General features: G+C 37.3%; 1 protein-coding gene and 1 long non-coding RNA gene across 2 annotated transcripts; one reads left to right on the forward strand and one right to left on the reverse strand.

Moving 5' to 3' along the window:
• Positions 1-1,162: 1,162 nt before the first annotated feature.
• Positions 1,163-4,011, reverse strand: LOC114310827 (uncharacterized). The gene is made up of 3 exons (XR_003646296.2): positions 3,843-4,011; positions 3,068-3,112; positions 1,163-1,503 (listed from the first exon to the last, which is right to left on the reverse strand). It is a non-coding gene; the product is annotated as an uncharacterized LOC114310827 (long non-coding RNA).
• A 4,682-nt stretch (positions 4,012-8,693) lies between these two features.
• LOC114310843 (phenylacetaldehyde reductase) lies at positions 8,694-12,666 on the forward strand. The gene is made up of 4 exons (XM_028256941.2): positions 8,694-9,342; positions 11,017-11,205; positions 11,817-12,154; positions 12,305-12,666. Exons 1-4 carry the CDS (start codon positions 8,929-8,931, stop codon positions 12,426-12,428), a joined length of 1,065 nt encoding a protein of 354 aa, XP_028112742.1. The 5' UTR covers positions 8,694-8,928; the 3' UTR covers positions 12,429-12,666.
• The last annotated feature ends 504 nt before the right edge of the window (positions 12,667-13,170 follow it).

Here is a 13,170-nt window from a genome sequence, read left to right on the forward strand (position 1 = left end):
GAGGCCATCTACTACCCCTTTCCCCTTATCTCTCTTTTAGGGCTATTTTTGCATCATATTTTAGCCTTGTGAGCATATTCGAGATTTGCCATAAACTGTAAAATATCTTGTTTTGAGCCCCTTTTCAACTTTGTTGAAGGGCTCTTTGCTGTTTGAGGCCTTTCGCTGCCCTGTTTGTTCAATCTCTCTTTTAGGGCTGTTTTTGCATGATACATTAGCCTTATTTGTGAGCCATTTTAGACCTCGATCTAAACTTAAAAAAATCTTGTTTTGATATCATCTTTATGTTTGATTAAGGTCTATTCTCTGTTTGTGGTCATCTTCCCCTATGCATGCTTCATTCCTTCATGATTAGGGCCATGCATTAGAGCACTTGCATTGGCCATGGTTTGGCCTCTTAGCCACTGAAAATCCATTTTTGAGGGCCAAAATTAGAGGGGGAGGACCCCCTCTCTCCTTGTTTTGTTTGGGGATCTTTTGGGCCTCCCAAAGGGACCCCATTTTTTATGCATCGAAGTCTGATTTCAGGCCTCATTTTGAGGGTTTTGAGGTCTGCCTTGGCTTTATTCGAGGCCCATTTGCCATATTTTAGGTCTATGTTGCATGTGTAGACCAATCCCATTCAAGGCCCTTCAAAGAGGCCTTTCTTTGCATGTTCCCTATACCAATTTCAGGGTCAATTTGGTGAGTTTTAGGGCTGTCATATTTGATTTCCAGAGTTGGTTTGGTCATGCTAAGTGTCTATGATGCATGTGCTTAATTACCCCTTGTATGCCCTTCCAAAGAAGCTCCTCATTTTTGCACATGTTGGCTGCATTTCAGTGATTATTTGGACATATTTTGACATGTTTTATTCACTGATTTTTTCTGGTTTGGTGAGATTCCATATGCTTCATATGCATGCCATGTAAACCATGTTTGCTAGTCAAAGTTGCATGCTATTTCAATCCATCATGCTAGCATCTTTTGGTCATGCTTTGAACTAGAAATGTTCATGTTTTGGGACCGCCTTGGCTCTGTCTTTGTGCTTCATAGTCAAATAATGCATGCTTTGTATATGTCACGCCCTAAACTTGCCCCTAAAAGTTTGGGCATGACCTACACAGAAACGGACGCATAACCTGGTATACATATCATATGGGGCCTGAACGGAAGCATTTACCAATATAAATTAACATAAATAAAAGAACTGCATCCATTGAGCGACCACTATCATGCCAGGATCACAGACAGAACATAAGGCAAATAAACATACGGTGACGTGCACCAGAGAGTTAGCTATGTACAGCTATATATATATATACAGACCCAGCCCTTAGAATTGGGCGTAAAACAACATGGACAGGCAAAGGAATTATATATGCATCAACCTTAAGCAAACAATCAGAGTGTAAATCAAAAGTTTAGCAAAAAGGGCGGCCTTCACTTAAGTGCCTGGATACTCTGAGGTTGACAAAAGAGGCACGGATGCCATGGGTTAAAACTGACCTCCAGGTGGAGTGCCTACAGAAACAGACATAAGACAAAGTGAGTCAAGCTCAGTGAACAGTAGTACATAAACAATTTAAAGATTAACTTAATTTACTTACAATGTACACATTTCTCTAATTAGATAAGTAAATGCAAAAATCATGTGGTTAGTCTGATTCTGTACACATTTCAGGACAGTCTTGTCGGTTCATAACTTCGTAGGTTGGCCTTTGGTCTGATGGGTTTACACATTCACAAATTAGCCCTTGGCTTAACTTAGATGCATAACTTCACAAATTGGCCCTCGGCCTTTGTGATTCACAATTTCACAAGCTACAGATTCATACTTCATAAGTTGGCCCTCGGCCTCATAATTTCAGAATTCACAAGTTGGCCCTCGGCCTCATAATTTCAAAATTCACAAGTTGGCCCTCGGCCTCATAAGTTCACAAATTCACAAAGTGGCCCTCGGCCTCATAAGTTCACAAATTCACAAAGTAGCCCTCGGCCTCACAAGTTCACAAATTCACAAGGTGGCCCTCGGCCTCATAAGTTCACAAATTCACAAAGTGGCCCTCGGCCTCATAAGTTCACAAATTCACCTTTCATATCTTCACAAATTATATCTTTCATAAGTTCACAAGTTATTCCTTTCATATCTTCACAAATTATATCTTTCATAAGTTCACAAGTTATTCCTTTCATATCTTCACAAATTATATCTTTCATAAGTTCACAAGTTATTCCTTTCATATCTTCACAATTTATATCTTTCATAATTTCACATAACCGGGTGACCCATAAAGGGACCAAATTGGCTCTAAGCCCAGCTCTTGTATGTATGGACTCAAGAGGTGGTTCGTATTGCAGCACTTAGTTTCGTACTAGGAATCAATAGTTCTTGAAGACTGAACAATTCATATTATGTCATAGCATAAACGAAGTGAATAAACATAACATAATAATGCCAGGTTCATACAAATACCGTTCACAATGGTGCACATAAATTTCCCTTTATGATTCATTACATGTAGCCATAGTCATCTTACATATAACAAAGTATTAATAATAATTATTTACAGAAACACATGTGTCGTTACAGTACTATTCATGGGGATAGAACAAGTCGCACCATAACGTGAGTCATATAACAATGTTATTGATATTCCATTCTTTGACATATAAGGAAACCCATGGTTCTGTTCGATTTTCATTTCGTTAATCCATTTTAGGCAGATGTCTATGTCATAAAACATGTATCGAACTAAATAAGGTTGTAGGAGTCCAGGATAGGACGTTCAAAATGTCATGTTCCCATTAAGCGGGGTTTATATTCATAATCCCTTCTTGCCAACCAGTTGCATAATATTAATAATTCTTGTGCGGAGTTATAGGTAATTTACAGGTTATTATACATTAAGGATAATCATTAACCATAATCAGAATGTAGAGTAGTTTCAGCGTCATACCGAAGTGCACATAATCTTTTAATGTTCTCACCGATCCCTAAACAACATAAATGCTTACAAAGAACAGTGCGTTAACAATAAGAATTATTTACGGTAAGTAAACGTACGATTGCAGAACTACTACTCACAGTGATCAGTTCCCGGTGGTAATAGGACGATGTTCTCGTCTCGACCTACAAGTACAGTGCACAACACATAATGTGAGATTATACTTGATCATTTACTTATTCTCTTTGATCATTCACTTAATTAGCCATGGTGGTACCAAGCTCATTATTTCTTAATAAGTTATACTCCATGTCACAGAAACAGGAGAAATCAATGGAAAATGGTTTAGGTGAAGAAATGGTATAAAATTAGTTGACAGAAAGTGAACAGTCGTCACTAATTTGGGCATAACTATTTTTTTATTTAGAATTTGGGAGTGATACCACTTCCATTGAAAACTAGACTTCCGGGGCTTGATTTTAGGTTCAAGAATCACTCAAAACGGAGCCCCGAGGCAAAAGATATGCTCATTCAAAGATGGCTGGACAAAGCTGTCTCCCGCACGTGCGGGAAACAGGGCCGCACGTGCGGCTCTGGGCAGATTGCTGTCCGAAAATGGCTGAAACTTTGGGGCTTTTCATTTTCAAAATCAAACCTTAATTACATGTAAATCAAAGTCCAAAACCCTTTAATACATGACCAATTTCACAATATTATTCTCCATCAACCATCATAACCTCAAAATACACAAATATAATGCCTATACTTCTTCAATCAAGAAATTCTAAGGAAATCAAGGTTCCATCAATATGTATACATAAAACCCTAACTCAAATGGGTTCAAAGCTTCCCTTATTATCATGATTTCATGAAATTGATGTCTCAAACATAAGGATTCGAGATAGATGATCATACCCTAGTTCCATCCTTGTCTTTCTCCTAGCTTTCTCCAATTCCTCCCAAGCTTCCCATGGATGATCTTCTTTTTCTTTCTTCACCCCCTTCAAGCATCTTCAAACCCCATGAGTGTTGATTAGAGGAGCTTTCCTCTTCTTCCTTCCCTCTCTCTCACGGTTCTCTTCTCTCTCCCCCAAATATTTTATTTGACTTCCAAATGATAAGTTCACCACTCACATATCATAACCATATATATATATAACCAACACCTAAGCTTTCAACAATAGGAATAGCCAAACACGCCCTTACGAATCGCGAAAAATTAAATTTCAATTACAGTTCCCAGGTGACTCTAAAAATTGTGCTGATCATAAATATGTCCCCTGTTCTGGTTTCTGAAGCCTCTAGGGCCTTCAATTTGCAGTATAAAGTTAACCACCTAAACATGCATTAACGAGTCAGACAAAATAGATTTCCAATTAATTTTCCCCAATAGTTCTAAAAATTCCCATTAAAATACCCAAGTACTCAATTTTGATTTCTGAACCCGTAAAGGTCGGTAATTTCAATTTTACAGTCGTGGCTAAACAAATAATTCCTCAATTTGAACACATATCAATAAATCAAAATGCATTAACACAATAGGCCGTAAAGGTAATCTCTAATACGGATTTTGGGGTCGTTACAGTATAGCTACAAGTCAATACATGTGTCTAGTTTTGAGTTTCGGGGCTTATTCCATGCATCAGGTACCATGTTTGCATGATTCGGGACCATTTAGCATTGTATTTCAGTGCTGAAATTTACATGTTTGAATGGCATGTTGCATGCCTTGCCATGCCTTGTTAGAGTTGCACGTTCTGCCTTAGGTTCGGTCATCGGTTTACGTGCATGTGTGCACGCATTTCGGTGGTTACATTTTCATCTTATTGGCTACTGATGTGAGTGTGGCTGAGGTCCACTTATGTTGGTGTAAGTCTATTATGCATTGTGTATGCCATTTCATAGCATTGCATATGCTAGATTGTGTGTTAGAGCATTGTGTATGTCATGTTGCATCGTACATTGTGTATGCCATTTCATAGCATTGCATATGCTAGATTGTATGTTAGTCACATTGTGTATGCCATCTCATTTGCATCGTGTTTGGGATAGGAGTTAGCCCAAGCACGGGAAACGAGGTACGTTTTGTACTCCGAGTGACGGAACGTGTCTCAATTCCCGGTCGCCGACACTCCGGATTAACCATGATGGAGTCTCGATCTTGTTATGTTTATATGTGCATTCATTTCATATTGAGTCGTGCAATTTGACTCCTCGGCCATCATGCATCGAGATGCGTGATTGGTGGCACGAGAATTGAGGGATACATACATATGTGAAAATACTTTGCCATGCCCTTTCTTGCTCTCTGTTGCAGCAAATCAGATACCGGCAGTCTTTTGGAGCTTCGTGCAATATTTCGGGCTTAATTGTAAACAGAGGCTAATTGGGGCATTGCAAGGGATTTCCGCGCAAAGGCAACTCGAGCATGCATCATCCATCATTCGGAACAGAGCCGAGGCGGTCCATGGATTTGCGTGTCATTTACTGCTTTCCTAGATTAATTTGTTAATTAATTAGGATTTTGTATTTATTCGGACTGTTGTATTTATTCGGACTGTATTATTCTTTCGGACCCTCCAAGCGAGGGCAATGTTGTAATAAGTGTGCGTGAGTGTGATGTATGTTTTCCAACCCCGCGTCTTTCTCCCTTTTATTTACCAGCTTATGATGGTTAGATTAGGGCATGTTTCAATTAGCATACAGTATGATAGCATGTTTGCATCATTCATCTGTCTTACATGCACCGGGCTCGGCGCACCATACTAACTGCATTTGTATTTCAATTCCAAGTTGAATACTTGTTAGTTGTAGCATTTCATATGCCATCTTTAGAATAGCCAAGCCTATCTTAGTTGCATTTTGCATGTGTTGCATTAGACATCTCTATATAGTTAGGATCATGCATGGATTTCTAACATAGCTTCTGTTTTGGCTTGGAGTATTCGGTAAGTTTTATGCTTTAGCATCCTTACATGCGTGTGAGTGATTTCCATGATAGCATGCTTACAATGAGGCTAATTGTTTATGTGATATACCTGCCTGAATGCCTGTGGGTGAAGGTTGGGTTATCTGAATTGGAACAATTCATCAATTGTGAGTTTTAAGCCCACTAGATAGTGGCAAAATCATGTTTTCTAAAGCCCACCCGAGGGTGGAAAATCCATGTCTTAGCCTACTTGCGGGTAGTACCATCAAACCATTTTCAAATAAACAAACATGAAATGTTTTGTTCCAATTCAGGCGATCCAGTCTATACTTGTATGTTGTGCGTATCACATAGTAAATCTAGGCTAATAACCGGAATAAGAACGCATAGTATTTTCAAAACCCAATATCATGGTTAGTAGAGGCCGATTTTCGATCGGGCGAGCGGGGGTGCTCACGAAGTGACCTTCCCAAATCGTACCCAAGTTCCCGAGCCGAGGCAACTTTGGTGATGACGGACACGTGGCCTTAGGCAACGAGTCAGGGTTTCCTAAATTTTCTCAAAATAAAATATTTAGGTGGCGACTCTGTATCTGGCAAAGCAGTCCATGTTTGGCATTTCTTTCAAACAAATCTGTTTTCAAAAACGATTTACCGGATTTGGACTCTTTGATGATTTCATCGGTCTTGAATTGCACTCTGCGAGATTAGATACAAGACCGTGACATTGAGTCCTGAACTATAGTGAGCCCAATGAACAAAACCGCCGGGGGGGGGGGATTTCCTCCCGTGGCGTTCGGGGACGTCTACAGCCATCCCCCTCTCTCTCTCTCTCTCTCATCCTCTATCAGCACTCCCGAAACCCCTTCGGTACCACTGCACTCTCTCTCTCTCTCTTTCCATCTTCTTTCCAGATCGATTGGATAGATCGTTGATGCAATAGTGCCATAGCGGCAGCGGCGCGTGGTGTGTGTTAGTGTCAGCGTCTTTTTTTCTCCTCTTGTTTTCTCTCTCTTGAGGCAACGATCTCAAAACCTTTCCTAGATTTGAGATCGCAGCAACTCTGCCTCTGTTTTTCCATAACTTCGCTTTTGTCCCTCTCTTGGTCTCAACGGGGACAGATCTTTCCGAACTGCCGACGAATTTGCCGAAGCACCTTCGCTTTCTTCATTGCAAGCGTCTAAAAGAATAAAAAAAACTAGTGTGTTTTCGTGTAAAAGTGTATTTGTCGATGATGATTATAGTTGAAATCTATATTGTGTTTGTGTTTGAATCTGATTTGGTTATAAAACATTAGCTATGGGAAACTGCTACCTGATTTAAGCGAGGAATACAATAGATGCATATCTCTCTCTCTCTCTCTCCACATTCTCTCTCATCTTTTTCAGATCTATGTGGCCACCGATGATCTTAGATATAAGATTTGTGTGATCAAATATGTCTTTGTGTTTTTTTGTAGTTGTAGTTGTAGTTATTGTTGTTGATGATGACAACGATGAATGTTTTTATTTTTTATTTTTTTATTTTTTGATGTTGTTGGTGATGCTGATGATAAACAGATATAATTTTATTTTTATTTTAACTTAGATCTATTTGTCATTGATTTTTTTTTTGTTTGCTCAGATTTGAATGAAAGAGTAAATAGATCAGATATTGAACAAGTGCTTTTTTATCGTATCAGAATTTCAAATCCGAACATATTTGTTGTTGTTGTTGATGATGATGAAACAGATAAAGTTTTTGTTTTTATTTTTGTGTTGAACAGATAATGATAAGAAAGAAAAAATATTTGAATAGAGAGAAAAAAAATTTAAAACAAATAGGGTTTGGTTTGGATTGCAACATATAGGTGTTGGTGCATGTATGTATGTATGTATGTATATTTATGAGACAAATCTGGAAAAAAAAATTGATGTAGATGATGATGATTGCAACAGATAAACAAAAATGTTGACACAGATTTCCAACAGATAGAAAAAAAATTGAATAGATAGATAGAATTTAGGGGGGGAAATTGAACAGATAGATATAAATTTGAGTAGATAATAGAATTTAGGGAAAAAAATTGAACAGGTAGATATAAATTTGAATAGATAAATAGAATTTAGAAAAATAATTAAACAGATAGGAGGAAAAATTAAACATATAGTCAAACAATTTGAACAGATAAATATAAATTTGAATAGATAGACAAATTTTTTGAACAAATAGATATAAATTTGAACAGATAGTTAACGAAAAGTCAAACAGATAAAAAAAGTCTAGAGGTAAAATTAGAAACAAAATATCTTCTAAGACTTCTTACCAAACTATTTCACAAAATATAAACTTTTTACAAATAAAAAATATTCACTTAACCTAATACCTTCTACCCTTCTTCAATTGGATTTATCACAAATTTTCTGTATTAAATAAGAGTAATGCTAGGAGTCATGAAAAAAATATATGAAAATGATCATGAAAGATTCTCCACCTTTAGATTGCGAGTAAGGATCCTCTAGAGTTTTTTTTCCCTAAAGTTTCCTAAAGTGGTGCATTGTGTGGTTGAGATTTAATGACAAGTCACCTCAATTTTTCAACATTAAATCTCAACCACACAATACACCACTTTAGGAAACTTTAGGAAAAAAAACTCTAGAGGATCCTTGGTGTTAGATTACACATACAATAAAACACCACATACTAATTAAATAATAAAAAACCTTCATAATATATTTTATAATATTTTTTTTATAATTCCCAACATTACTCATTAAATAATACCCCAAATGAAAGATTCACATAGCAAAAAAACAAAAACAAACTTCTTTACAAAAACAATTACTCCTTTGGTTGACTGGCAGCACCACCGAACCATCTATATCTACTAACCACACGCTCCCATGATTTTCTCTCTCTCTCTCTCTCTCTCTCTCTCTCTCTGTTTGCCATAAATAAATATAGAAAACCCATCTCGGCTTTCAAGCCCACTTTTTCACCTTTAGAAGAAGCTTTAAAAGTAGTATTTTGAGCTTCTCTCTCTCTCTCTCTCTCTCTAGTACGTGATTGTGTGAGGTGAGGTGTTTCTTCTTTCATGGCACCTGCAGCAGCAGCAGCAGATTTGATGAAAGAGGAGGAAGAGTGGTGCAGCAGCAGCAGCAGCAGCCACTTGAAGAGGGTTGTATGTGTAATGGATGCATCAGGGCCTTTGGGATCCAACCTCGTCCAACGCCTCCTTCAAATAGGCTACACCGTCCATGCAACCACTACTACTACAACTTCTACTCATTCCCATTCCCATTTCCAGTGTGTGGATGAGGAGGATGAGGAAGATCAAGGACTATCATCTTCATCTTCATCTTCTTCTTCATCCTGTGATGAGAAGGAGAATAGGTTGAGAGTCTTCCATTCAGACCCATTGGATTACCACAGCATCTTGACCGCTTTGAAGGGTTGTTCCGGCCTCTTTTACTGCTTTGAGCCCCCATCTGACCACCCTTCCTACGATGTAAATCTCTACCCTTACCCTCCCTCTCTCTCATCTTACTTTTAAATTCACTACTCCCCCAATTTTATTTGTATTTATTATCCACTGCAATACTTACTCTATGTTTTCTTTACAAATTGAATCACTATTCCTACTACTCATCAACAATCTTTTATGCAACACAAAACTATAAATATCATCCATCTTCTGCTCTATACCTCTATCTATACTTTACACATACACACACCACAGTGAAACACTAGTAATATTGGGGATTTGAAAAAAGAAAAAAAAAATATATGAAACTAATGAAATGTGAAATGTTTTATTTATATTTCACGTAACTTTTTTTTTTTTTTTATAAAATTCCTCAACCGTAACTTTTTCTTTTTTTTTTTTTTTTTAAATTCCTCAACCATAGCGTAAATGTATATATATTTTCCACTAAATATATCCCTACTTGTGAGATTTAGATTTTATGATTGCCATACGTTTAAACCGAGATTATATGATTCTAAGCATAGAATTCATCACAAGTTCAGTAGCAAATCAGTCTGCAGTTTTTAGTTGTTTACCTTTATTCATTCATCTTGGAAGTTTGCTTATTTATTATTATTTTATAATACATTTTGGAAGTTTGTTACAATACCCATCTTTAAATGTAACGTGGCCATCTACCTACTTTCCAAATTCCACCGTCCTCAAATTATTGTCTCTTGACAGTTGTGTTGTATTGTACTTCGTATGTGTCCACTTTAACCTTATCTCTACTGTCATTTCCAACGTGAGTCGTGCTCCTCTCCCATTACTTGAACATTATTAGCTGCAAAACTATGCATCCAAACTAGGGTTGAGCATGGTTTGGATTGGATCGGATTGGGGTAAAACTAGAACCAATCCGTTATTTACGGTTCCTGAAAAATTGGAACCAATCCAATCCATTTAAATCATGGAACTAATCCGAACCAATCCATTTAAATACGGATTGAACCGGTTTAGGACCACGGATTCACATAATTAAATAACAAATATATATATATATATATATATATAACACTTTAATTTCATAAAAATATAAACATAGCGCTATATCAGTTCCATAATAGCAACATGTTTTTCTATAATAGTGACATACTGTTCTTGAATTTAAACAACCATAAGAAAATACAAACAAAAGTAATAAAATAAGATATTATACGGTTTTAGGTTTGAGTTTAGATTTTATATAAAATAAGAGAAGATACTATGGGGGAGGATGTATAATAAAAATATAGACTATTTGTATACGGTCCGGATCGGTTCCAATCCGGAACCGTGGGGTTCAATCCGGAACCAATCCGTGGACTACGGATTTTTAATTCTTCAATCCGGAACCGAACCGCGGATTCAAAAAACCAATCCAAACCTATCGGATTGGACTGGACTGGATCGGATTACGGATTTCACGGATTCCTTGCTCAGCCCTAATCCAAACCCAATATTTAGTTGACTTATGACACCCCAATCTAGATGGTCTGAAAGACCTCAGAAATTCAATAAAACATTTAGCAAAATATGAAATTGTATTTACCTAGAGCATCTTGTTTTGTTTTTTTACTTTTTAAGAAATTGCATTATGCATTTGGGGTGCTTGTGGTTAGTACATACAGTACTTAAAACATGAATTAAAAGAGCGTGATTGTGTTGTGGGTGCAGGAATTTCTGGCAGAAGTGGAGGTAAGAGCCGCCCACAACGTATTGGAAGCGTGTGCACAGACGGACGCCATGGAGAAGGTGGTATTTACCTCCTCTGCCACTGCTATTATTTGGAGAGATGGCCGCAACACAGCCCCAGACATTGATGAAAGAAACTGGAGCGACATCAATTTTTGTAAGAAATACAAGGTACATATGATATACATTCTTTCTCGAGAAATATTAGGGATCATGTAAATTTTTTCGTGAAAATGATCATGAAAGATTTGTGACCCTTAGATTACCTTGATTAGTGTGTGGTACTTTATTCTAAGTGTAATCCAAATGTCACAAATCTTTCATGATTATTTTCATAAAAGAATTTTCATGATACCTAACATTGCTGTTCTTTCTCTGCTCGCTCATGAGTAAAATGTAATGCTCTCAATTTGTAAGACATTAACAGGGCAATGGCAAAAACCAACTCAATATACAATTATAGTGAATATAAGCAATAAATATGATATACATTCTCTGCTTGCTCATGAGTGAAATGTAATGTTCTCATTTTGTAAGACATTAATAGGGCAATGGCAAAAACCAACTCAAAATACAATTATGGTGAATATAAGCAATAAAACCAACTAACTGACTAGCATGAAGTTGTACCTTGTTATTTGTTTATTATAGTTGGTACAAACAATAAAAATTCCAGCTAAGATAAAGAAGTTGAGGCAACCATGTTTAGGGGGGGGGGGGGGTGTTAGCAAAAAACATTTAAGTGTTAAATTTGACGTTGTGTTGGAATTGGGTTGGGACAGCTTTGGCATGGAGCGTCAAAGACACTGGCAGAGAAGACGGCATGGGGACTAGCCATGGACAGGGGTGTGAATATGGTGTCTGTAAACGGAGGGATGTTGATAGGCCCTCCTGCTCTGATGAACATCAATAACCCCTATTTGAAAGGAGCTGCTGAGATGTACGAGGATGGGGTATTTGTGACCGTAGATCTGAGGTTTCTAGTTGATGCCCACATCTGTGTGTTCGAAGACGTGTCATCCTACGGACGATATCTGTGCTTCAACAAGGTCATCAACTCCAACATTGCTGCCCTTAAGCTTGCCCACATGCTCTCTCCACCTGCTCACCAGACTCACAGGTCAGTGCACTCTCACTTCTACCATTTTTATTTTTATTTTTATTTTTATTTTTTAAATCCACTTCTAAATAATAATTAATATAATGACAGATTTGATAACGTGTATATATATATTTATGTGTGTTTTTGTTTGTTGTTATATGTATGCAGTTTAGAGGACACGAGAGTCTACCAACAGAGGATAAGCAACAAGAAACTTGAAAAACTGATGGTTGATACGGATTTGGAGAGTGACACTACCAAGTTATTTGATTTGCAGACAGCCGTCCATTAATTTATTTGTTGCTTTTACATATATTACAACATGTTTAATAATTTTATTTTATATGCACAAGGGCATTGTATTTGGGTTTTAGGCTAGCAGGCTGGGCACCAGGATGAGAAGGGCTGAAGAACCTATGTTCCTGCTGCACCCATATATTATTTATTATTCTTATTTTTTTTTTATGGAGAGATAGACAGACAGATAAGTTGGTTCCTATTAGCAATGAGATAGCAAAACAATTTCATTTTGTGCCCTAGATGGGAATCTCCTACACTGTTCTGTTCGCCACATGCAAATTTAATTTGACCCCTTCACTGATCATCATAGCGCACTTCCTTTTTTAATCTAATCAGAGTAATACTATATAGCAGCACTGCAGTACTATCATTTTTATTTAAGTTTTTCTTATGGGTGCTTTCATCAATTTGGGGAGGAAGATTGTTCACAATCTTAAGAATAATCCAATAATTTTGTAGAAATCCCAAGCTCACATATATCAATCTTCTTTTTCTTTAGCCTAGGTTGTTCAAGAGGTGGTTTTGGTATCTACTCAAAAAGGTTTCCTTTCCCAAGTTCCAGTACTGCATCAACACCTTTCTGTCCTCAACTGCAACATTTTCATCTCCAACTGTGGAACCTGCGCAGGTTTAGGGCACATGCATTTCCCTCCCCAGCATAACCAAAGGGTCACCCCGTCTCACCAAAATTCCACTTTACGCATTGAAAGGGTGCTTATAAATGGCTCAAATGT

Source organism: Camellia sinensis, chromosome 1 (assembly GCF_055761805.1).
Source record: "Camellia sinensis isolate YWXY chromosome 1, ASM5576180v1, whole genome shotgun sequence".
NCBI classification, from domain to species: Eukaryota; Viridiplantae; Streptophyta; class Magnoliopsida; order Ericales; family Theaceae; genus Camellia; species Camellia sinensis.